The 23,658-nt window shown below is 36.0% G+C and overlaps 2 protein-coding genes across 3 annotated transcripts in view; both read left to right on the plus strand.

Annotated features, from left to right (window-relative positions):
* The window catches only part of LOC107744157 (uncharacterized), a 78,154-nt gene extending 62,342 nt beyond the window's left edge, over nt 1–15,812 (plus strand). Inside the window, exons 21-42 of the mRNA XM_016557665.1 lie at nt 1,460–1,575; nt 1,701–1,864; nt 4,112–4,262; nt 5,110–5,178; nt 5,266–5,355; nt 5,461–5,601; nt 6,542–6,672; nt 6,753–6,838; nt 6,947–7,073; nt 7,170–7,266; nt 8,379–8,522; nt 9,013–9,090; nt 10,138–10,215; nt 10,559–10,579; nt 10,751–10,798; nt 10,920–10,949; nt 12,460–12,498; nt 13,981–14,001; nt 14,152–14,178; nt 14,663–14,683; nt 14,979–15,067; nt 15,728–15,812. Coding sequence (XP_016413151.1) covers nt 1,460–1,575; nt 1,701–1,864; nt 4,112–4,262; nt 5,110–5,178; nt 5,266–5,355; nt 5,461–5,601; nt 6,542–6,672; nt 6,753–6,838; nt 6,947–7,073; nt 7,170–7,266; nt 8,379–8,522; nt 9,013–9,090; nt 10,138–10,215; nt 10,559–10,579; nt 10,751–10,798; nt 10,920–10,949; nt 12,460–12,498; nt 13,981–14,001; nt 14,152–14,178; nt 14,663–14,683; nt 14,979–15,067; nt 15,728–15,812 — 1,853 coding nt within the window. The remainder of the gene's footprint in view (nt 1–1,459; nt 1,576–1,700; nt 1,865–4,111; nt 4,263–5,109; nt 5,179–5,265; nt 5,356–5,460; nt 5,602–6,541; nt 6,673–6,752; nt 6,839–6,946; nt 7,074–7,169; nt 7,267–8,378; nt 8,523–9,012; nt 9,091–10,137; nt 10,216–10,558; nt 10,580–10,750; nt 10,799–10,919; nt 10,950–12,459; nt 12,499–13,980; nt 14,002–14,151; nt 14,179–14,662; nt 14,684–14,978; nt 15,068–15,727) is intronic.
* A 1,190-nt stretch (nt 15,813–17,002) lies between these two features.
* Nucleotides 17,003–21,179, plus strand: LOC107744117 (protein unc-13 homolog B-like). Of its 2 annotated transcripts, XM_016557618.1 has the most exons (6): nt 17,003–17,117; nt 17,220–17,367; nt 17,738–17,794; nt 18,652–18,744; nt 18,839–18,998; nt 20,447–21,179. In XM_016557618.1, exons 1-6 carry the CDS (start codon nt 17,046–17,048, stop codon nt 20,730–20,732), a joined length of 816 nt encoding a protein of 271 aa, XP_016413104.1. In that variant the 5' UTR covers nt 17,003–17,045; the 3' UTR covers nt 20,733–21,179. The 2 variants fall into 2 exon arrangements, with proteins under 2 accessions (XP_016413104.1, XP_016413105.1); XM_016557619.1 differs by lacking the exon at nt 17,738–17,794.
* The last annotated feature ends 2,479 nt before the right edge of the window (nt 21,180–23,658 follow it).

Raw genomic sequence — 23,658 nt, forward strand, 5'->3', positions numbered from 1 at the left:
GTCAGGGGAAATGGTTAGGGAAAGAAGAACCCGGTGTTTCTATTAAAAAGACTTCCTAAGGATTTTTCAGTTTGGAGAGAGAAAAGCTGAATATCAAATATGAAAATAATAAACATTCTGATTGTAAATTGTCTGCAAGTACAAACCCTGTGAATACACATTCTGTATTTATGCACCAAATTGTTTGCTATAGTGTTGTTATTGTTGTTATTGTTTTATATAGCAGAAATTAAAGAAATATTAGATGAAAATCTTAAACTTAAAATTAAAATTAGGTCGGTGCCAATAGCCTCGTTGGCAGCACGCCAACATATAGTGCCGTTGCGCTTCGGGCATCCCGAGTTCGAGTCCCGACTCGTGGACCTTTCCCGATCCCAGGATCCCGATCTCTCTCTCCCACTTTGCTTCCTGTCTTATATGCTGTCCTATCATAATAATAAAAAAAATAAATAAAAGGCAAAAACGCCAAAAATAAATCTTTAAAAAATTTTAAATTAGAAATGCTGCCATAGCAGCTAACTGAAATAAATTAAGTTTAAGTACTAAAATGACTAAAATTGAAATTAAAATGATTAAAGATAAATAGAAAAAAAGCAAATAACAGATTGACTAAACCTTAAACTAAAATTTTAATGAGGAAAAAAAATATATATATTGTATAAATAATACTAAAATAACACTGGCTTGGTAACTGCAATTACTTTACAGTTAGGATAATAAACAATATTACTTGGCATAAACAATCTTTATTCAGATAATTTTTAATAATGAAAATGTTTAATGAACATTTAAAAAAAAAAAAATTTTGTTGTTAATGCATCTTCATAATATCAAGCCTAAGAACATGGTCTCAAACATCTTTGTAGTGCACTGCTTATTTTGACTTGTTGCTTTATTTACACTTAATTTAAGATTATTCAAATTTAGTTAGAACCAGTTGTATCTAACTAGTACTAGTTTAAATGATCATAACCAAATGATTTTTATAACGTTCGGTTCCGTTAACTGCTACATCCTTCCACCAATGTTATGTAGAAATGAAACGCATAACATGACTAAATCCAAATTTGTAGTTCTCAATATAGTCAATGTGAATGTCTAACCTATTCATTATACCTGAAATTATCAAGTGAATGAAACTATTCCCTTGGCAATCACCACTAAAGAGAGTCCTTTGGCAAGGTAGTTTTATTGTGGGCACACACACACAGACACACAGACACACAGACACAGACACACTGACACACTGACACACAGACACACAGACACGCACAGACACACACACACAGACACACAGACACACACAGACACACACACACACACACACACACACAAACAAACAAACAAATACATTCAGATCCTATCTAACCCTGAGCAGTTATTTTTACTGCACTGTTCCCTTGGGTTAAATATGTCTGCACATATGGTAATTATTCTACTTGCGTATCTCACCCCACAGAGAAAAGAACGGACAAGTCTGCTGTTTCTGGTGCCATCCGTCTTCAGATCAGTGTGGAAATTAAGGGTGAAGAGAAAGTGGCCCCCTACCACGTCCAGTATACCTGTCTACATGAGGTAGAGCAACACAGCCAGCTCACAGACTACCAATGTCTGCATCAACCATGTACAGATCTCTCATTATCTGTCAGTGGATGTTGGTCTTTTAGTCACTAATATTTAGTTTCTGTTCTTTCTCGTAGAACCTCTTTCATCACATCACAGATGTCCTCGGTCAGGGTGTGGTGAAAATCCCAGAAGCCCGTGGCGATGATGCCTGGAAAGTGTACTTTGACGATGTGCCACAAGAGATAGTGGATGAATTTGCAATGCGCTATGGGATTGAATCCATCTACCAGGCCATGACGTATGTATTAGTCCACCCTCCATACTACCGTCAGTTGTCTTCATATATCTTCATTCCGTCCACTAAGCCATCTGTTTTTCTTTGCTGCATTCTTACTGATTTTTCATTTATTTTTTCTTAATTTCTAAACACGATGCATGATGCCAGACCACTGTATTGCTTTATCAGAACAGATTGTAACATTACAAGACTTGTTAACCAAGATTTGGATCCTTTGCAGTGAATGGTGGTGGTGATGGAGATTCCCCCCCTTTCATGTAAATGCTTTAAGTACCCAGAAAAGCGCTATATAAATGTAATTAATTATAACTAATTATAATTAATTAATTATAATTATATTATTATGGGTGCCGTCAGAATGAGAGTCCAAACAGTTGATACAAACATCACAATAATCCACAAGTAATCCACACCACTCCAGTCCATCAGTTAACATCTTTGTGAAGGAAGCGTTATTATGGATTGTGGACTCATGTTTTGGCCAAAGGCGAGAGTTTAAAGTAAAAACATCTTAATGATGGATTTAATTCTTACGAACATGCAGCTTTTCACTGATTTGTTGATGGACTGGAGCTTTTATTGATGGACTGGAGTCATGTGGATTGCTTGTGGATTATTGACTTGTTTTTATCAGCTGTTTGGACTCTCATTCTGACGGCACCCATTCACTGCAGAGGATCCATTGGTAAGCAAATGCTACATTTCTCCAAATCTGTTCCGATGAAGAAACAAAATCATTTCAAGCAGATTTTTATTTTTGGTGAACTATTCTTTAATGCTATATTAATTCAATCAGATCATCCATTACTGATGGAAAATATACAAAGCCATTTTTCTGTAATAATTTTTATCAGTTATTTTATCTTTCATAGTGTAGTACACAATTATGGTTAACGTAAAGGGATGATTCACCCAAAAATGAAAATTGTAATCATTTACTCATCCTCATGTCATTCCAAACCCATAAGACTTCTTCAAAACACAAATGACGATATTTTTAAAGAAACCTGATAGATGTATATCCCTCCATCAAAAGTTCAGTTAACTAAAACTTAGAAAATCCAAAAAGGGCATAAAAGCGTCATAAAATGAATCCAAATGAATCAAGCCGTTTAATCCAAGTTTTGTGAAGAGATATGATTGCTTGATATGATGAACCGATTTAATGTGCTTTTTACATATAAACTTGAGAAAGTCAGGAGGTTGTGAGCTTTTGCACACATTGTAAGTCAGTTTACCTGATAATCGTACTGAAGCAATGGCACACGACAAGATATTATGGCAAGATTTTAGCATCTAAAAAACTACAGCCAGACTACAATAACTTTGCCAATCAGTGAAGGTGAGCTAGGGATGAATAAATGTAGTCTTCTCCATGGCAGTAGCTGGATCTTGACTAGCAAGGGCAGTAAAGAAATGAACTCCTGAGTGCTGTTCATGTCTGTGGTTGTTAATGGCTTGAGTGTGAGTCAGTCTCGATCAGGCTTCAGGAGTGTGAGGAGATGCTCATTAAAGGAGCACATCACTCAAATAAAGCACACGCAAGCGACCATATCTCACACCGAATGGGCCACAAGGCCAGTTGGAGCAATGACAGATCCATCTAGCCAGCCAATCAGCAGTGATTTAACTAGGCGCCTCTCAGACAGACCTTTTGTAGAGAGCCATTGCCACTGAGTGAGAGCCCAAAGTGTAGAGCTCGTCTCAGTTCAATATTTTGTTTTGATTGATTTATTTTGCTCTGTGCAAACTGTTTCGCTCTGTTTATACTAAAAACTAAAACTAAAACCATTGAAAAAAAATTTATTACTTGAAGTAAAGTAAACTTTAACTGAAATAAAATATAAAAAAAACTGAAGCTATAGTTTCCAAGGCAACATTTTCATTTTTGTATAGTTAATATGTAACAACAAAAACAAAAAAAAATTACAGAAACAGACAGCAAAATTACTGAAAATGTAAAATGTAAGCATATATATATTAATATATATAGCTTGTTGCAGTGCATTCTGCGATTAAAAGAATAAATGCGATGCTGCTTTCAAAATGATCTAAAGACTGCATTTTTGAAGATAATATGATCCTTTTAGTATGAACACGCTTTTGTGTCAGGACCGTAAATGCTGCCTAGCTAGGTTTTGAAATAGAGTGATTGCCTTTTTTTTCCTCACAGAGTGGATATATAGTGGATGTGTTTGAATTGAAGCACTTTTATCCTTTGCATCTTCCTCCTCTTTGTGCATACAGGCACTTTGCATGTCTCTCATCTAAGTATATGTGTCCCGGGGTCCCTGCTGTGATGAGCACCCTGCTGGCCAACATCAACGCCTACTACGCCCACACCACTGCATCCACCAATGTCTCCGCTAGCGATAGATTTGCTGCATCCAACTTTGGGGTATGTTCAAATATCACACAACATGCAGACTGTGAAGAACACCTACATATCTAGGTTATTCTGAAGGTCTGTTCACACCGTCTGCTTTTTTCGTATAAAAAAACATGAACAAGATTTTATTTTATTTATTTATTTATTTTTTTTAGATGCCAAGTCATTAATTAGCTCTGTAAATGGAAGAAGTACGGAAGAAAAAGTTATTGAAAAGAATCACAGAAAATCCTATTTTTGTGGTATTTCTGCATTTTGTTAATTGAGATGACTTTTCATATAAGGACTTAAATAGTAGACATAGTTTCAGTGTGTCAGCACTAAACCAGAGAACATGTTCAGGTCCTCAGTCAGGAAATAGTGCAAAATCGAAAGACCATTTTGAAAATGGAGGTGTCTATTGTGGCAGTTTTTTGTCTTGTATTGACCGGCCAGCTAAGTACAGCACCATGGGATTCACGATTCAATAACACCATTATGAATTGGAACACTTCAGCTAATTGCAAGCTGTAATTATAGTGTCAAGACATCAGTGTCAGTTGTTTGGTGTTATTCTTATATTAAGCTGCCTATGAAAAATATACTTGTTAATGCCATGTTGTCTTTAGCACTTAGAGCGTTAGTTGACTCAAAATCATTACTTACTCAAGCTCATGTTCAGTCTGTATGACAACAAAAATTGGATTTTGATTTATATTATCAATCTCTAAAAAGGACCAAAAAGCACCATAATGTATCTTAATAGTTGTCCATAGGTCTTGTGCACTATATGTATGTGTCCAGATGCATTAGATAAATATTTCCAGTCAGTGTCCTGGATGGCTGAAAATCTTGCTTAATTTTTCTCATCTTGCAGAAAGAAAGGTTTGTCAAGCTGTTGGATCAGCTGCACAATTCCCTGCGCATTGACCTCTCAATGTATCGAGTGAGTGTTGGTGGCATAAACTTTTTTTTTTTCATTTTCATTTTAGATCTTACATTGGTGATTCTCAGTGACTTTTCTCTTTCTCAGAACAACTTCCCTGCAAGCAGTAAGGAGCGTTTACAGGACCTCAAATCTACAGTGGACCTCCTGACCAGCATCACCTTCTTCAGAATGAAGGTCAAGAAGGAAAAAAATAGAATCAGTTTCGATCCTCAATCTATATATTCCATCAGTGCTTCTTTTGTCCTTCATTTATACTGTCTACTGTCTCATTCTGGACAGGTCCAGGAACTGCAGAGTCCCCCGAGAGCTAGTCAGGTTGTGCGAGACTGTGTCAAAGCCTGCCTCAACTCCACGTATGACTACATCTTCAACAACTGTCAAGAGCTGTACAGTCGCCAATATTCTCAGATCGGAGACACGGTTAGACAATCGCTCTTTTAGCACCCAGCATTCATGACTGTAATGCTTTGTATTCTCACAAGATTGAAAGCTGAAGTGTGTCAACTCTGGGCCAGAAGCTTCACTAAACAGTGTTGCAAAAACAGCCCCACCCCCAGACTAACGCCATTGGTTGAGCCGGTGTTGCTCTGCTGGGCTGTTGAGGATGCTTAAACACACCGTTCACACAGAATGTCTTTTCCATTGTTTTTCTATGTAAACACGCCCTAGATGGACATGTTTGGCTGTTGTACTCATGTCTCATCATCTTTTGTAGCGTCAAATGTCCCACTTGAGTTAAAAAAAAAAATTTTTCCCCACAGTGTTTACACTTTTCATGAGAGATAAACAATGAATGACTCTCTATTTATTACTATTAATTATTACTGTTATAATGATACAAATAATTTTTTTAACATTTTATATATTCAGTTTTCATTTTAATTTTAGTATTTTTCTCATGTTCTTGTCACTTTTATTATTTATAGTTTTCATTAAATATTTTTATCAATATGTTTTTAGCTTTTTTTTGTATTAGTACTTATTTTATTTCAGATATTTACCAATGCATCATTTCTCAATTTCTTTCTTTTCTTTTCATTTCTCTTTTTCTTTTTTTTTTATTTCATGTAATATTTGTCTTTTTATATTATTTCAGCTTTATTACAATTAACAAAACCCAATTTTGTTTCTAAATTGTAAAGTTTAGTTAACAATAAAGCGTTGTTTACACATCAAATATCAAATGTCACATCACCTTTAAAATGTCAATTTTTGATAATTTAAAATACCAATTTAGAATGTATATGTAATTCAAATGCTAATTTGAATTTAAATATATAGAAGTAATTAAAAGATGAATTATAATGAATTATTTTACTGTGAATCAAGCAAATGATTTATGTTTTCTTTTTTTGCTCAGCATAAGGAGGAGTGCACCCCAGAAGATCAGGGCCCAAGCATCAAGAACTTGGATTTCTGGCCCAAACTCATTACGCTGATAGTGTCCATCATCGAGGAGGACCGTAACTCCTATACACCAGTCCTAAACCAGTAAGTGTGCACACAAACCTGAATCTATGAAACTCTATTGTCCTGCCATCATGTGACACTTTGTTCTTGTTTCTCTACAGGTTTCCTCAGGAGCTGAATGTGGGAAAGTTGAGTGCGGAGGTCATGTGGAATCAGTTCTCTCAGGATATGAAGTACGCCATGGAAGGTCAGTACCAATTTGGTTCATTGATTGGGTATACTGGAGATGATGAGGTGTAATATTTTTAGTTTAGCCACCATTTGTTGTTCATATTCACATGTTCTTATCCCACAGAACATGAAAAACACCGGCTGTGTAAGAGCGCAGACTACATGAACCTGCACTTCAAGGTCAAATGGCTGTATAACGAATATGTGAAGGATCTGCCAGCTTTCAAGGGAGTTGTGCCCGAATACCCCACGTGAGTGAGCTCTTCATCATCTCAACTACTAAACACCTTCAGAAGTAAAAGCGTATTTTATTGTTGTTTGTTCACATTATGTCTTGCCTTTTCCAGGTGGTTCCAGCAGTTTGTGCTGCAGTGGCTGGATGAGAACGAGGATGTGTCCATGGAGTTCATGCATGGAGCCCTGGAGAGAGATAAAAAAGATGGAGTAAGATGTTTTTCAGTGCAATTCCCCTTTAATAGCCTGTTTATCTTTCACACGTTCTCATCACAGAAGTGTTTCTTGGCCTTTATGATGCTCTTGTGCCCACAAACTGGTCATTTTGCTTTTCAAAACTGTTTTGCAACCATTTGCAAGTTTCTCAAGAGCAATTATATTAATTTTAGGTCGTCTGTACAAAAATGTGTTTCTTCCTGCTTGTTAAAGGAATAGCTCACGAAAAAAAAAAAAACTATATACATTTGCTAACAATTTACTCACCCTCAGGCCATCCAATATGGAAATTAATTTATTTCCTAATATGAACAGATTTGGAGAAATTTAGCATTGCATCACTTGCTCACCAACGGATCCTCTGCAGTGAATGGGTGCCGTCAGAATGAGAGCTGAACAGCTGATAAAAAGATCACAGTAATCCACACAACTCCAGGCCATCAGTTAATGTCTTGTGAAGAGAAAAGCTGCATGTTTGTAATAAACTAATCCATCATCAAAACGTTTTCAACATCAAACTGTTGCTTCTGGCTAAAATACAAGTGCTCTATTCATAATTTAGCTTTCCCCAGTGAAAAGTTCTCTATTCTGAATCAGGAGAGCAATATACACAGATCAAGCACTGTTTACAAGTGAAAACAGTCCAAAGAGACAAGAAGGGACAGTTTAAGTAAAAAAAAATTAATAATGGGTTTGTTTCCTACAAACATGCAGCTTTTCACTTCACAAGATGTGGATTACTTGTGGATTATTGTGATGTTTTTATCAGCTGTTCAGCTCTCATTCTGACGGCACCCATTCACTGCAGAGGATCCATTGGTGAGCAAGTGATGCTAAATTTCCCCAAACCTGTTCTGATGAAGAAACAAACTCATCTAAATCTTGGATAACCAGAGGGTGAGTACATTTTCAGCAAATTAAATTTTTTGTGTGTGAACTATTCTATATAAAAAAAAATGCATCATCCTCATCATACCTACATAATGAGGGATAGTCATGAAAATTGTCCAGTAATTGTGCAACAGTATATAAATAAAGGTGACCTGTCCTGACACACAACTGAATAGAAATGGCTTTTAAATAACATGCTTCTGTCTCCTCCCCAGTTCCAGCAGACGTCAGAGCACGCTCTCTTCTCCTGTTCGGTGGTGGACGTCTTCACCCAGCTCAACCAGAGCTTTGAGATCATCAAGAAACTGGAGTGTCCCGACCCCAAAGTCATGGCCCTCTACAGCCGCCGGTTCGCCAAGGTGGACCAGCGTCCTTCCTAATCCAATTACAGTAGATTCATGTCAGAACAAATGTCGGCTGTCAGAGTATTATCTTGTTTCGAGAATTATCTGTGATTTCTGAGAGAATGGCCCTGTTTTAGCCAAAGGGCATCTCAGTGCAGAGCAAATGAAGAATATCAGTGAAGCAAAAACATTTGTCTGAAAGAATGAGATTCTATTGTAATCAAATCAAATTGCTTAATGCAGCCCTTTCCATTAAGCTTCAGTCAGTCCCCAGACCAAGTCTGGCAAGCTTCTCTGAGAGAAATGCATAGCTCCCTCAAGAATCTTTATCGGACACGTGGAGAGCTCATTGGGCTGATGTGCAGAGATGAGCCCCAGAGAGTTTCTACTAGATTTCCTGAAATGTTAGCCTGCTTTTTCATTTGTTTGCTTGGTAATGCTATTACCAAGATAGTTTGACTTTTGAAAAACGTTAAGCTCAGTTCTTATTTCTTTGTCTTCACAGACCATTGACAAAGTTCTGCTACAGTACAGTGCCCTTTTGAAGAAGAGCTTCCCGTCCTATTGTGATAAGGAGAAGATTGTAAGTCATTCTCCTGGTAGTTACGGCTGACATTTCTGTTAGTTTGTCTAATAGATGTCTATTTGTCTTTGCTCTTTCATTTGTGAAGTAGTTAATTTTGACTGTATACATATTTGTATATATGACATAATATACTATATATGTATATCTGAAGATATGTACTACATATCTGTTATTAATAATATACTATATACTATAAGACATTTAATATGAGCATTTGTGTAAGTGTGTGTATACACTCATTTAATATGTGTGTGTGTAATTGTGTGTATACACACTTAATGTTTTATGATATGAGACCCTGGACCACAAAACCAGTCATAAGGGTCAATTTTTAGAAATTGAGATTTATAAATCATCTCAAAGCTGAATAAATAAGCTTTCCATTGATGTATGGTTTGTTAGGATAGGACAATATTTGGCCAAGATGCAACTATTTGAAAATCTGGAATCTGAGGGTGCAAAAAAAAACAAAATATTGAGTAAATCGCCTGTAAAGTTGTCCAGATGAAGTCCTTAGCAATGAATATTACTAATCAAAAATTAAGTTTTGATATATTTACGGTAGGAAATTTACAAAATATATTAATGGAACATGATCTTTACTTAATATCCCAATAATTTTTGGCATAAAAGAAAAATCACTAATTTTGACCCATACCGTTGGTTTTGTGCTCCAGGGTCACATATGTGTAAGTATATGTTTATTTATATTTATATTGATATATGATATTTATTCCTTATATTGATATTTATTCCATAGATTTATTTTAATTATATTATATTAGTAATTGTATTTATATGTATACATTTTTTGGGTGATTTTTTAAATTAATTAAAAAAATATATATATGTAAAAAGTATTTTATTTATTATTTATTTATTTTTAAAACAAATTATTTTATTTAATTTTTGCTCACATCCCTTTTGATATTAAAATATTTGCTTGCATTTAAAACACATTTTGTATACAGACTACACTGTAAGTTAATGTTTTTTTGTCATCTTTTCTAATAAATCTCTCTGTGTCTTCCTCTTTGTCCTCAGCCATGCGTCTTGATGAATAATGTCCAGCAGTTGCGTGTCCAGCTTGAGAAGATGTTTGAATCTATGGGTGCCAAACAGGTAGGAGAGCAGCAGGGGAAGGTGACCTTCTCTAAGCAAAGTCATTTGTCCTCTCCTCATTTGTCTGGGACATCAGAGGACCTCAGCGGCCTGTTGTCTCTCAGCATATTAAGAGAACTATCCCTGTTGTATCCAGATGGGCTCGATGTAGCATTGTTGTTTTGTCATTTATACAGTCGATGATTTGCTTGCAGGTTTATTTAGGCAAGATATAAATAAAGTGTTCTAGTCAGGGGTTTCACAGCTGTTTTTTTACTTGGATAATTTCATTATGCTTGACTTGTATTGCGTTCATTAGCGTATTGGCTGTTGTTAAAGCAGTATTTGTGTATTTTCTCCTCAGATTGCCACCGAGGAAGCCAGGGTATGACTAGAATTTAGATCGCTTTAGATGATAGGAAAAGTAGAGCAGTTTTTGAGCTATTGTGAATGATTGTAAACCTGAGGGTTTGAATTGTCTCATAGATGACATGATTACAGACTCTAGAAATACTGTATATAAAACAAGTGTTTAACATTATGTTTTTAAATAAAGTTGGATGCAATAGTGGAACCTGAGGAGGAGGAGGAGGAGGAAGAGGAGGTGGGTACACAGTGTCCCAAAATACACACATCTATAAAGTATGTGTGTTCCCAAAGGAACCCCGTGGACACTGATGCTTTGAGAGAGACTTATTATTACACTTTCTTCTGTGATTAATCAGGTTATCCAGGAAAATGTGAAAGATGGCGAGGTGGGTAAAAGTAGGCTTGATGTGTTAAATAGCTCAGCTCTGGCCATTCACCGTAACTCCAATCTAGTGAAAGCACATAGAATTAAAATGGAAACGTAGTTTTGAAAGTAGAGTAGTTGCTTGTGTTGTGCAGTATATTGAATTCATGCTTGATTAGAACCCTGATGTCATGAATCCTGTTAGATCAGGTGATTTTGAATTTGTTTGGTTATATTCATTCGGGGAGGATGAGAGATTGTGGTTTGTGTGTGTGTGTGTGTGAGTTAAGGCATTAGTTGAGTATGTGTCTCAGGCTGATTAGTGAAGTCTTACGTGCGTTTCTGTGCATGAGACAATGACATCGGATTCTCCACGTTGCTGATCTGTTTACTTGATATTTTATTATTATTTTGTTAGATTTGTTGGACAGCAGGACAGATAAATCCCAGTCTCGGATACAGGTTGTTGTAGTTGACTTAATGTTGTCTTTTAAACAATAGTTGGATGATTTTTTGTAAATGACAGTTTGGAGTTTTCATCATTTATGTTCAAAAACTGAATAATTCTGAATAGGGATGTTGTAGGGATTTTTGTTTTTTTTACTTAAAAACAAGAAAAATATATTAAGATTTGGTTTTTAGTGCATAAACTGTGGAAGCCCATTTCCGCCATTGAATAAAAAAGGTAATTGCGACTTTTTATCTTGCAAGACTTTATACCTCACAATTGTAAGTTTATATCTCACAATTCTGAGAAAAAAGTCAGAATTGTGAGTTTGTATCATGCAATTCTGAGAAAAAAAATTATGAGATGTGAACTTGCAATTGCGAGAAAAACAGTCAGAATTTTGAGATTAAAAGTCCCAAGTACCTTTTTTTATTTGTTATTCAGTGGCGGAAACAGGCTTCCATAGTTTATGCACTGAGAAAAAAAAACTTTTTCCTGCAACATCCCTAAAAAACACCCTTAAAACAAAGCAAGTATGACTGCATATTATGAAAAATTGTTAATTGAAAGTGTAAAATGTAAAGTGTAGAAGGTGTAAAAACGAGTGAATTAAAAAAATAAAATTTTTTAATTATAACCTTTTTTTAGTCAAAGAAAAAGAAACATTTAAAACCTGATGAATGTACTTGAGAAGTATCATAAAGAAAAATAATCTCATATTTAATTTTGTCAGGATGAAAGTCTTAGTGCAATCTTATGCAATTGTACTTCTCAAGAACATTCAGCAGGTTTTAATGATGTTTTTTATGCACTGGGAAACTCGTAACCTAGATAACAGATTACTTGGATTACTATAGGTGGTTCCAAAGGAGCCTGTCCCATTTGCATCCACATTTCAGGATGTATGCGTCTCAGAAAAAGACCAGAATCAAATGTATCTCAGGTTTACTCTACAAGGACGTCTGCTGACCAGATATCCCCACAGCACACTGGTTAGGAAGGTGCTACATAACGGCAGGCTCATATTTGTATGGTGGCACACATTAGCTTCAGTCTGACTGTATGATGTGGCTTCTGTCCCCAGCTGGAAGAGAGTGAGGATGAGGAGGACGAGTTACAGGAGGTTTGTTATTGAGATCATCCATGCTGGATTCATGGTTGTGTTTCATCCGTTATTGTCCTTTTAATCCAACAATTTCCCATAAGCGCCCCGTTCCAGCCCACAGACACGCCGCTGTCCCAGTGATCAGCCGTGTCTGAACTGTGTGTGAACTCCTATCCGTGCCTCAGCCCCTTGAACACAGGCTCACTGTGACCTTCATCTCATGTTTGTGTTTTATCTGGGAATTTATTACATTCAGGAGAAAACTTCACTTCATGCCCTCCACAAATCTCCAACCCGTAACAGACAGTCAGTGTAGACTAAATTTCAAATCAATAAAGGGTGAAAAAATTATAGCCAGGGTTATACTGTATAGTAGCTTTTATGTAATGTACACTACTGTTCAAATGTTTGGGTCGCTAAGATACCACAAAATATGAATCAGCACAGCATTGATAATAATAAGAAATGTTTCTTAAGCATCAAATCAGTATATTAGAATGGTTTCTGAAGGATCACTGTTACACTGAAGACTGGAGTAATGATGCTGAAAATTCAGCTTTGCATCATAGGAATAAATTACTTTTTAACATATAACACAATTTAAAAAATATATATATATTTTTTTTTTTAAAGAATAATATCTTTATGCAGCAAAGATGCATTAAATTAATCAAGTGACAGTAAAGACATCAATACGTTACAAAAGATTTCAAATAAATGTTGTTCTTTTGAACTTTCTATGAATCCAAAAAATCCTGAGGAAAATAGCATTATGGTTACCACAAAATATGAATCAGCACAGCATTGATAATAATAAGAAATGTTTCTTAAGCATCAAATCAGTATATTAGAATGGTTTCTGAAGGATCACTGTTACACTGAAGACTGGAGTAATGATGCTGAAAATTCAGCTTTGCATCATAGGAATAAATTACTTTTTAACATATAACACAATTTAAAATATATATATATATATAGTATTTAAATTGTAATAATATTTGACAAAATTTATGTTTTACTTTTTGTTTTTTTATCAAATAAATGCATTGGAGAATAAAAGGCTTCTTTCTAAAACATGTTTGGTTTAAAAGCGCTAGTTTATATTACAGTTTTTTTATATATATATATATACACGGTAAAATCACAATAATAGTTCATCCCAAAACTTTGTATGTATTTATTGTTTGAACGGTATTATTTTCCTAAATCTTGGAATATTGCAAACCTCATATAAAAATATAAAATAAACCAATGTTTAGGTTAACCTCATGAGGTGAACTAAACCATTTTCTCACTAGATGAGAAAATTCTATTCTATTCTGTACCCCGTTCATAGAAAGTGCCTTTTGGAATGTCATCTTTTCATTTTAATATTCACTCTTTTAACCATCACTCTAGTGTTGCCCCTGTACAGCAGTTTTACTGTACATTTATATTTGAGTGATTGACAAATAAAAACTGATTTTGATAGATTTTTTTTTTCCTCAACCCTGCCCATAGATGGACATCTCAGAGGACAAGGTGTGTATCGACTCCCTTGAGTCAGAGAGTGATTAATTTGTCCCTGAATTTAAACATAAATGTACTTTTTTGCATATGACACATTCAGATATTCGTCTTGTTTTGCACTTGGTACATAATTATACACCGTCTCATTATATCTATGAAAAGCCTGAGAAAGCAGACAGGGAGCAGAAGGTGAGACTCAGACTTGTTTCTCACTCCTGTGTTTTTCAACAAGTCATTTAATATCTGTTCAATCAATCCCTTTGATAGATCAAGGTTGTGTCTCAGCCTTCCTATTGGTCCAGAAATCAATACAAATAAAAATATCTATTTCATTGAAAGAATGAGAGATTGTTCATTAGCATGACCAAACGTTGAACATTTTGTGACTGGTTGATTGTGGTTGGTACTTTGGGCCAATAGGATGGTCGTATTCAAATGACCCTGACTTTTATTGCGTATGATTGGTCGAACATTAGGTCAGCAGTATTGCATCTGCAGTAAACACTACTAGATATTCTATACCACAAGTATTCTCTACTATATCAGAATAACTAAATCCATAGCTCCTCCCTCCCTCAATCCTGCTCATTAGTCTGGTTATTTTTATTGGGTTGTGACATGATTGTTGAAATGACTAAAAGTGAAACATCCCTTTCCTTTGCTCTTTCTGAAGGTGGCGGTCAGCAGGAAACAGGTGGGTTACGCAGCCTGTGCGGTTATACACTACATGTGTGTTTGAGAGCTCATAAACAGAGCACTTATACAGCAGTTCTCCTGCTGTATACTTCTCCTCTCACTGGGACTCTGTGAATTTTACAGGCTGTTTGGCCCCATCACTGTAAACCGTGGTATTTTTTCACCCCCTCTGAACTGTTATACCATCACATCGGTGTTATGAAGATGGTGTTTGTGCATCGGGTGACATGATGTTTATTGAAGTAATGTGACTTAATGTGATCAGAGCTGTTTGTGTGTGTCTCATTCTGCAGTTGGACACAGAGGCCAGTGACATCCTGAACGATCTCCAGGTCAAGCTGAACAACGTCTTGGACGAGCTGAGCAGCACCTTTGGAAACACGTCAGTGTTCATAGATCATATACATATGGGTTCATCACAGAAAAATGTACAAAACAACAAATTAAGAAATTATATTTTACATAAAGGAAATTAAGTAGTCTTTTCAGGAACATTTGTATTTTTACATTCTTTTCTGACATTTCTTTCATGAAAATTAAGCACATTTCCCCATTTCTTTAACATTTCTCCCAATACTGTAATAAAGTATTTGTATTGTGACAAAACATACTGAAATTAATAAGCATAATAAATATCAATACATTTACATATAATTATTATTAATTTTTATTATAATCAAGAGAATCAGAGAGGATGCTTAATTGACATGAAAACAAAAACAAACACGATTACGAAATCTAATCTAGTTAGACAAACAGGCTTTATTTTCTTCATACAAATTTCTTGACGGGTTTCATTAGACTCATCCACTTTTGCAATTAAGTTAAACATATGTAGGTCATCATTCTATACTGTAGCTTTGGTGCTCTTTAAATTAATGTAGGTTCTAGTCTGGCTGGCATCATATCTCAAGATCTCTGTGTTGCGTAAAGATCAAAATCTCCTAAATGAATCTACATTAATTTCACACTTTTGCACAACTCCTCTTATGTCAGTCTAGCATGTTTCTTCTCATCGCTGAACTCTGATGTTCCTCTGTAGCTTCCAGAGCCGCATTGATGACTGCATGCGTCAGATGGCCAGTCTGCTGTACCAGATCAGTAATTCGTTCCCTCATTTTACGTAAATAGTGTGCTCGATATAATAATTAGTTCCCTTGTTTTAAGTAACTTGTACACTCGATGTAATAATTTGTTCCCTCATTTTAAATAAATTGTGTGCTCGATATACTGTGTGCTTGTAAACAGCATATCCCATCAAACCTTTGGCCAGAATTTCTCTGTATTTCTGACACCACTTTTCTTGTAATTGTGGTTTTTATATGCAAAGTGTGACTTTATATCTCACATTCGCAACCTTATTTCTTATAATTGCAACTTTTGTTCTCTTAATAAACTTTTCTTCTTTTTTTAAATTAGTTAATTCTTATAATTGATTATTTTTTTAAATAATTTGTTCCCTCGTTTTAAGTAAATTGTGTGCTCGATATACTGTAATTCTTTCCCTCGTTTTAAGTAAATTGTGTGCTCGATATACTGTAATAATTAGTTCCCTCATTTTACGTAAATTGTGCTCTCGATATAATTCGTTCCCTTGTTTTAAGTAACTTGTACACTCGATGTAATAATTTGTTCCCTCATTTTAAGTAAATTGTGTGCTCGATATACTGTAATAATTCGTTCCCTCATTTTAAGTAAATTGTGTGCTCGATGTAATAATTCGTTCCCTCGTTTTAAGTAAATTGTGCGCAAAAAATTTACTATTTTAGGTAAATCATGTGCATGACAGGAAGTGTAACGAATTATTATTTTGTGCACAGGATTTACTTAAAGGGGTCATATGATGCTGCTAAAAAGAACAATATTTTGTGTATTTGGTGTAATGAAATGTGTTTATGCAGTTTAAAGTTAAAAAAACACATTATTTTCCACATACTGTACATTATTGTTTCTCCTCTATGCCCCGCCTTTTTGAAACGCGTCGATTTTTAAAAAATGAAATCGCATCATATGACCCCTTTAAAACGAGGGCACAAATGATTATTTCGTGAGCATGATTACTTAAAATGAGAGAACAAGTTAGTAAATGGTGCGCACAATTTATAATTTTTTTCCTTCATGACATGTTCAGAGCTCCGTAGTTTTTTTTTACTTTGAAATGGAAAAAAAGTTTCCATGGGTTTCTGATGTCAGAAATACAAATATATTAGCACCACTGCTTATAATTACAAATCGATTTATTCAGTCATCTATTCAGTGTTCAGATACTCCCGTGGCTAAACCAACTGATTTTGATTTATATTAGAGGTCATTTTATCTCTTGTATGGGTTTTTAATTTTATTTGGCTCTGTAGGATCACATGTCTGGTGAAGCTAAAAGCTTGACGCCCAAGCAGTGTGCGGTCATGGATGTGGCCCTTGATACCATAAAGGTATAAACTACATTTTCTTTAAAAGCAGCAATACATTTCCATGTTGTTTCATAGCAGTGGTGTGTAGACATCTAATATTTGATTATTTGCTATCCACTGCAGCAATACTTCCACGCTGGAGGAAACGGTCTGAAGAAGGCCTTCCTGGAGAAGAGTCCTGAACTGTCCTCGCTGAGACATGCACTGTCCCTCTATACCCAGACCACCGACACGCTTATCAAGACGTTTGTCACTACTCAGCATGCTCAAGGTGACACATCCACTCCCATTTACTCCTTATGTTGTACCGAACCTGTATGACTTTCTTCTGTGGAACATAAAAAGACCCCCCTCCCATATAATTTCTCATTTCCTATTCTAATTTCTTTAATTCATATTGTTTGATCTCCTAGAGATGAGTTTGTAAAACAATACACTAGGTGGCAGTATTGAGCTGTGGATTCATTTGTGTACTTTTTGTACTGAAACTTTCTCTTCTTCAAGCTTTATCTGTCTCTTACTCCTTGTGTCTACTGTCCATGTTTCTCTGCTGTTGTTTATGGTTCTCTGTCTTGTTTTTAACGCTTTGCTTTTGAACTTTGTCTCTTCCAATTCTTTTCTGCTTCTGTCTCTGCCTCAAGTGCATAATGGAAAGGGTATGAGGATAACACTTAGTGAGAAAATACAGCCGTCTAGGGGTAGGTCACCACAGACTCCCTGAGACCCAAGTACCCTCTCACGAATAATCACAGCCCCCTCTCCAGATCTGTTCTTAGATGTGTTTTGGTTTTTTGTCCTCTGATGTGGTGAATCTCACAATCACCATGTCATATTTAATCCCAAACTTAAAGAAATATTATTTTACATTAAGTAAATCAAGCCTATTTTAGGATCATTAAAGACCCCATGAAATTGCTTAATTCTTTTTTAAGGCAGGTTGTATTAGTGGTATTTTCATTCTAGAGAGCATTTGATGGGACAAAAATTTGGACATGTCCATAAGTGCAGAATGACTTGTCAAAATATCTGTTGTCCTGGAAAAAATTTCATCTAGATGACCGCAATGCTAACGTGGATTAAAAGCCACTAAACATTTCACATTTCTTCACCCAATGAGCTCTATTTAATCCAATTTAGGCTCTGTGTTCCCATCGTCATTGTCATTACTTCCTTTTTTTTCTGTAAATTTGGACACAAGCCCAGCTGGTACATCTTTCCTTAAGTTTTTCTTAAAAGCTCCACCATGCATGTGAGGCCTGTGTTTTACACTGTGTGTGTACCACATGTAAATATGTGTATCATATTTTGGGGACCGATTTGTACCCAAAAGTGAGCTAAACCTGTCCTCCTTTAGGGGACATTTAAGGACATTCTCATTTGTAACAACAAGATAAAAATAAAACCTTTTTTTTTATCATTGTTAGAATGCAGGATATTTTCTGTGAGGGTTAGGATTAGGTTGTAGTATTTATAACTAGCTCCGTATAAAAACAGCAGTAGTCTATGGAATTTCACCATTTTGATAACTAAGTAATATGTGTGTGTGTGTGTGTAGGCTCAGGAGTTGATAAACCAGTAGGGGAAGTATCCATACAGATCGACCTCTTCACTCACCCGGGCACAGGAGAGCATAAAGTTACAGTTAAAGGTAAGTCTAATTGTATTTTTGCCATGTTTAAGCAAGCTTTATCTGTCCCACAGGTGTTTTTTCTGATGGCTGAATTACATTTCTTTGTTTCTAGTTGTGGCTGCTAATGATCTGAAGTGGCAGACGTCTGGGATGTTCCGGCCATTTGTGGAGGTCACCATGATCGGCCCTCATCTCAGCGACAAGAAGCGCAAATTCACCACCAAATCAAAGAACAACAGCTGGGCGCCCAAATTCAACGAGACCTTCCATTTGTGAGTGCAAAACCTAGTCATTCACAACTAATGAGATTAATGAATAACAGTACATTAAACAATGATGTACGAGGAAACAAATAAGACTACAAAATGGACGCCCCTCTCTCTTTCACAATTTTTGAAAAAGAAAAAATTATCATTGTACAAATAATATTGCCAGAACACCAAAATAAAACATTTGAAGGCTAAAAAGGCGAAACAGATGACATGGATGGATGGATGAACAGAGACAGATGGGTGGATGGACAGATAGGCAGATTGATGGATGGACAGATAGATAGATGGGTGGATGGATAGATGGATGGATGAACAGATAGATGGTTGGATGGATTGATGAACAGATAGATGGTTGGATGGATTGATGAACAGATAGATGGGTGGATGGATGGATGAACAGATAGATGGATGGGTGGATGGATGGATGAACAAATAGGCAGATTGATGGACAGATAGATGGATGGACAGGTGGATGGATGGATGGACAGATAGATGGGTGGATGGATGAACAGATAGGCGATGGATGGACAGATAGATGGGTGGATGGATGGACAGATAGATGGATGGATGGATGAACAGATAGGCAGATGGATGGATGGACAGATAGATGGGTGGATGGATGAACAGATAGATGGATGGATGGATGAACAGATAGGCAGATGGATGGATGGACAGATAGATAGACAGGTGGATGGATGGATGAACAGATAGACGGATGGGTGGATGGATGGATGGATAGATGGACAGACAGATAGACGGATGGGTGGATGAACACATAGACAGATCTGTGAATGGAAGATGGATGGATGGATGAACAGATAAACGGATGGGTGGATGGAAGATGGATGGATGAACAGATAGAGGGATGGATGGATGGATGGACAGACAGATGAGTGGATGGATGGATGAACAGATAGATGGGTGGATGGATAAACAGATAGATGGGTGGATGAATAAATGGATGACCAGAGACAGGTGGGTGGGTGGTTGGATGGAGGAACAGATAGATGGGTGGACAGGTGGACGGATGGTTGGATGGATGAACAGATAGATGGGTGGAATGACATGAACGGATGGGTGAATAAATGGGTGGATGAACAGATACACAGATGGGTGTGTATTAAATGTGTATTAATTATTACAATTTTAAAAAGAAAACAATAAAACACTTGTATTATACACACTTGTATTCAAAACTTGAATTATAAATATTGAATTACTAAATATTTATTTGCCTATATTGGACATTTAATTGTTCATTTAAGTTTTTAGTCTTATTTTTTTCAGACTAAATTCTATATTTTTTTATGTAGATTGTAGTATTTTGTGTATGAGCAAGAATTTAAATATGCATTTATTACTGCATCTCTGCATTCAATAAGATTTTTAAAGAGCAAAGAGAGGATGACTACTAGTGAATCATTCTTGTACCTTCTCTCTCTGTGCAGTATTCTTGGGAACGAGGATGGGCCGGAGTGTTATGAGCTGCAGGTGTGTGTGAAGGACTACTGCTTCGGCCGTGCGGACCGTGTGGTCGGTATCGCCGTCATACAGCTGCGTGATGTCGCGCCGAGGGCCAGCTGCGCCTGCTGGTGTCCACTGGGCCCACGGATACACATCGATGACACGGGCCTCACCGTCATGCGCATCCTCTCCCAACGCTCGGGTGACGAGGTGGCCAAAGAGTTTGTGAAACTCAAGTCTGAGACACGCTCGGCCGAGGAGGGGAGGTGAGGTGAGGACATTCCTGCAGCAGAAGACTATCTCAGACTCTTAAGTGTTGGCTGGATGTCAACACTGTCACCTTTTTGTGTCCACACCAATGTTTTTGCTGCCCACTGACACCCACAGAGAAGGGCTTTCAGTGGCACGAGAGAGGCCATGTGACATGTTTTATAAAGAGCACTGTTAGTGTAGCAGTGGATGAGTGGGAGTCATCCAGAAGAAAAGACTGAACACAATATTTTTGTTTTTTCCATATATTGATATAAAAAACACACACACATCCAGCCACTAACAAACTAGCAAAGGACTAGTTAGGGTAGATACCAGTAGTGAGGGATAGACAAACAGTCCTGGGTTGTATTGTGCCAAAATGTAGTCTAATTTAGTTTTTTTTTGTCCATTGGATATTTTTTAGATAATGATGCATATGGGTGAATCTCATGAAAACATTTGGCTCAAAAATTAAATATACAATTAAATAAATATACAATATAATTAAATATTGCATTAAATATAATTAAAAGAAGAAATGATTACATTAAATGAATAAAATAAGAAATACAATATTACATTTATAATGAATTCTGTTTTTAAAAAAATTGTACATGTGGAATTATTTTCTTGACTATTAAGTTAATTTCCTTATGAAACTCTCATATTTATTTATTAATTGTTTACTAATAATTGCAATTGTGATTTTTTTTAAACAAGTAAATGTCATACAATAAATATGTATTTAATATGCAAGTACTGTGATTTTATATGAATATATGACACTTTGATATATTAAAAATAGAATTAAATAATATCATAAAAATAATTAATATAAAACAAATAAATGTATTTTACAATGGAAATAATCTTAAGTTATTAAAAATAGACTTTTTTTATTTTTTATTTTGGAGTTGAACTTTGACCCAGACATTTTTTAATGAAATGCATCCATTTCAATGTTTTGATAAATTTAATAATCATTGCAAAAAGTAAAACCAGACATGTCTATCCCTCACAAAAATGTTTGCAAGAAAAAAATGCTGTCAATCGCTGACTTGAGGTCCTTTGACATCCAACCAGTAGATGGCGCTGTAACTTCTTTTTTTTTTTAATTTTGGAGTTGAACTTTGACCCAGACATTTTTTAATGAAATGCATCCATTTCAATGTTTTGATAAATTTAATAATCATTGCGAAAAGTAAAACCAGACATGTCTATCCCTCACAAAAATGTTTGCAAGAAAAAAATGCTGTCAATCGCTGACTTGAGGTCCTTTGACATCCAACCAGTAGATGGCGCTGTGAGTGTGCTGGGTCATTATTTTGGTAGCGTCTGTTGTAGAATAGAGATTCCACATCCATTCATGCACTTTTTCTCTGTTAACACCCCTTTTGCCATGTGTTTATTGCCTTATTTTGTTGATGCTGTGAATGTGTCAAGTTGAAATGTAATGATTATGATTGTTATGAACGTTGTGGCTCCAGAGACGGTGTTTGTGTCCTAGGGGCCAGATCTCATTCACTTAGTGTTGTGGAGTCATCCGTTGCATGAATGAACCAGAATAAGTAATCCGAACGGACAACTTGGGGTGGGGGAGTTTGTAGAGAGATATCAAATACATTTCACTCCATTACCGAGTCAGCTCACAACGTGACGCATCCGTGAGCCGAAAGTGTGCCTTTCTTACAGGCTTTGTGACCGCTCAGATGATGGATGACCTGTTTGCACCTCAGCCCACTGATCTTCTGCCTCTTATGGTCACCATTCATTTCAAAAGCGAGCGGTACTTCAGCCATCCTCTATGACCAGTAGGTGGCAGCAATAATCTCGAGTTCACATTTACACCTGCTTCATCACCCACACCAAAAGACAATGCAGCATCATCGGACAGTATTGAAGCTAAAATGCGTGAATGCTTTAATGGAGTGTTGTGTAATATTTTTCAATACTTTGTCGTGGAAAGAAAGCGCTGAAAAAAATCAGCATCAGCTGGGGAGGGAAAATACGAACGTAAACAAATATCAGATCAAGCTTAAATGTGATCACAGATCAATAAATATAATGAGTAAAAAAAAATTTTCCGTTTCAAAGCGGCCTTATTTGTTCTGATATTTTCTGTTTAAATGATTTTAACTTTCCCTCTTAAGTAAAAATGAGTCCTTTTTTTCTGTGAAGTCTTGTTGTTACTCCGTTTCTTTGTTTTGAATGACTGACTTATTTTCTTTAGTTGTTCATTTAGAGGAATTTTATACTGTTGTGCTTTGTTTTTCCAGAAACGACTGCAAAAACAAAGAGGAAAAAGACAGTAACACTAGATTTGTCCCCTCGTTTGTTGCCTGTGCAGAAAGTCTCACCTTGTTAATCCAAATTTCAATGTAGTATTTTTCACAAAACACTGCCAATATGTAAATGTATGTTGATATTGCCAATCATTATTGTGACTGTTGAATCTGTTATTTATTTCTGTACATTTCTCACTTCTAACTCTGTGTCACTTTATATCCTGTTACCGTTGTTTAGGCCAGCAGTGTTTGGACTGTATTTTAGGAGGGAACTGTCACTCTTTGTTATCTACACATTCCTCGTGCCAACTTGTGGAAGTTCTCGCTTTATTTTTAAACTCTTGAAACAATACTGACAAGTAATACTGGCATGTATGGGACTTTACTCCGTTTACTCACATTTTTGAAGTTATATTGGTATTGTACACGGTCACTGACAAGGAAAAATGTGTTATTAAAATGTATGTGTGCACACTCCAACAAATGAATTTATACATAAAGTCTCTTAAACTAATGCTTTAAGCTGGTTTGATGTTATTTTGTAAAGAAAAAAACATTTGAATGAGGAGTATTTCACTGAAACGTTTGGCAAGCTTTCGCTCGTAACTTTGATTTCAGTATGTGGAAGCACAATTAAAACTACAGCAAAATTAACAACA

Source organism: Sinocyclocheilus rhinocerous, unplaced genomic scaffold (assembly GCF_001515625.1).
Source record: "Sinocyclocheilus rhinocerous isolate Xijiao unplaced genomic scaffold, SAMN03320098_v1.1 scaffold287, whole genome shotgun sequence".
Taxonomy (NCBI): domain Eukaryota; kingdom Metazoa; phylum Chordata; class Actinopteri; order Cypriniformes; family Cyprinidae; genus Sinocyclocheilus; species Sinocyclocheilus rhinocerous.

What these genes read in the sequence shown, in the direction of transcription:
- LOC107744117 (XM_016557618.1), top strand. Translation starts at nt 17,046, where the DNA reads ATGTCTGGTGAAGCTAAAAGCTTGACGCCCAAGCAGTGTGCGGTCATG. An exon ending in TGGCCCTTGATACCATAAAG is followed by an intron (nt 17,118 to 17,219) that starts GTATAAACTACA and finishes TATCCACTGCAG; the next exon opens with CAATACTTCCACGCTGGAGG. An exon ending in TTCAACGAGACCTTCCATTT is followed by an intron (nt 18,999 to 20,446) that starts GTGAGTGCAAAA and finishes CTCTCTGTGCAG; the next exon opens with TATTCTTGGGAACGAGGATG.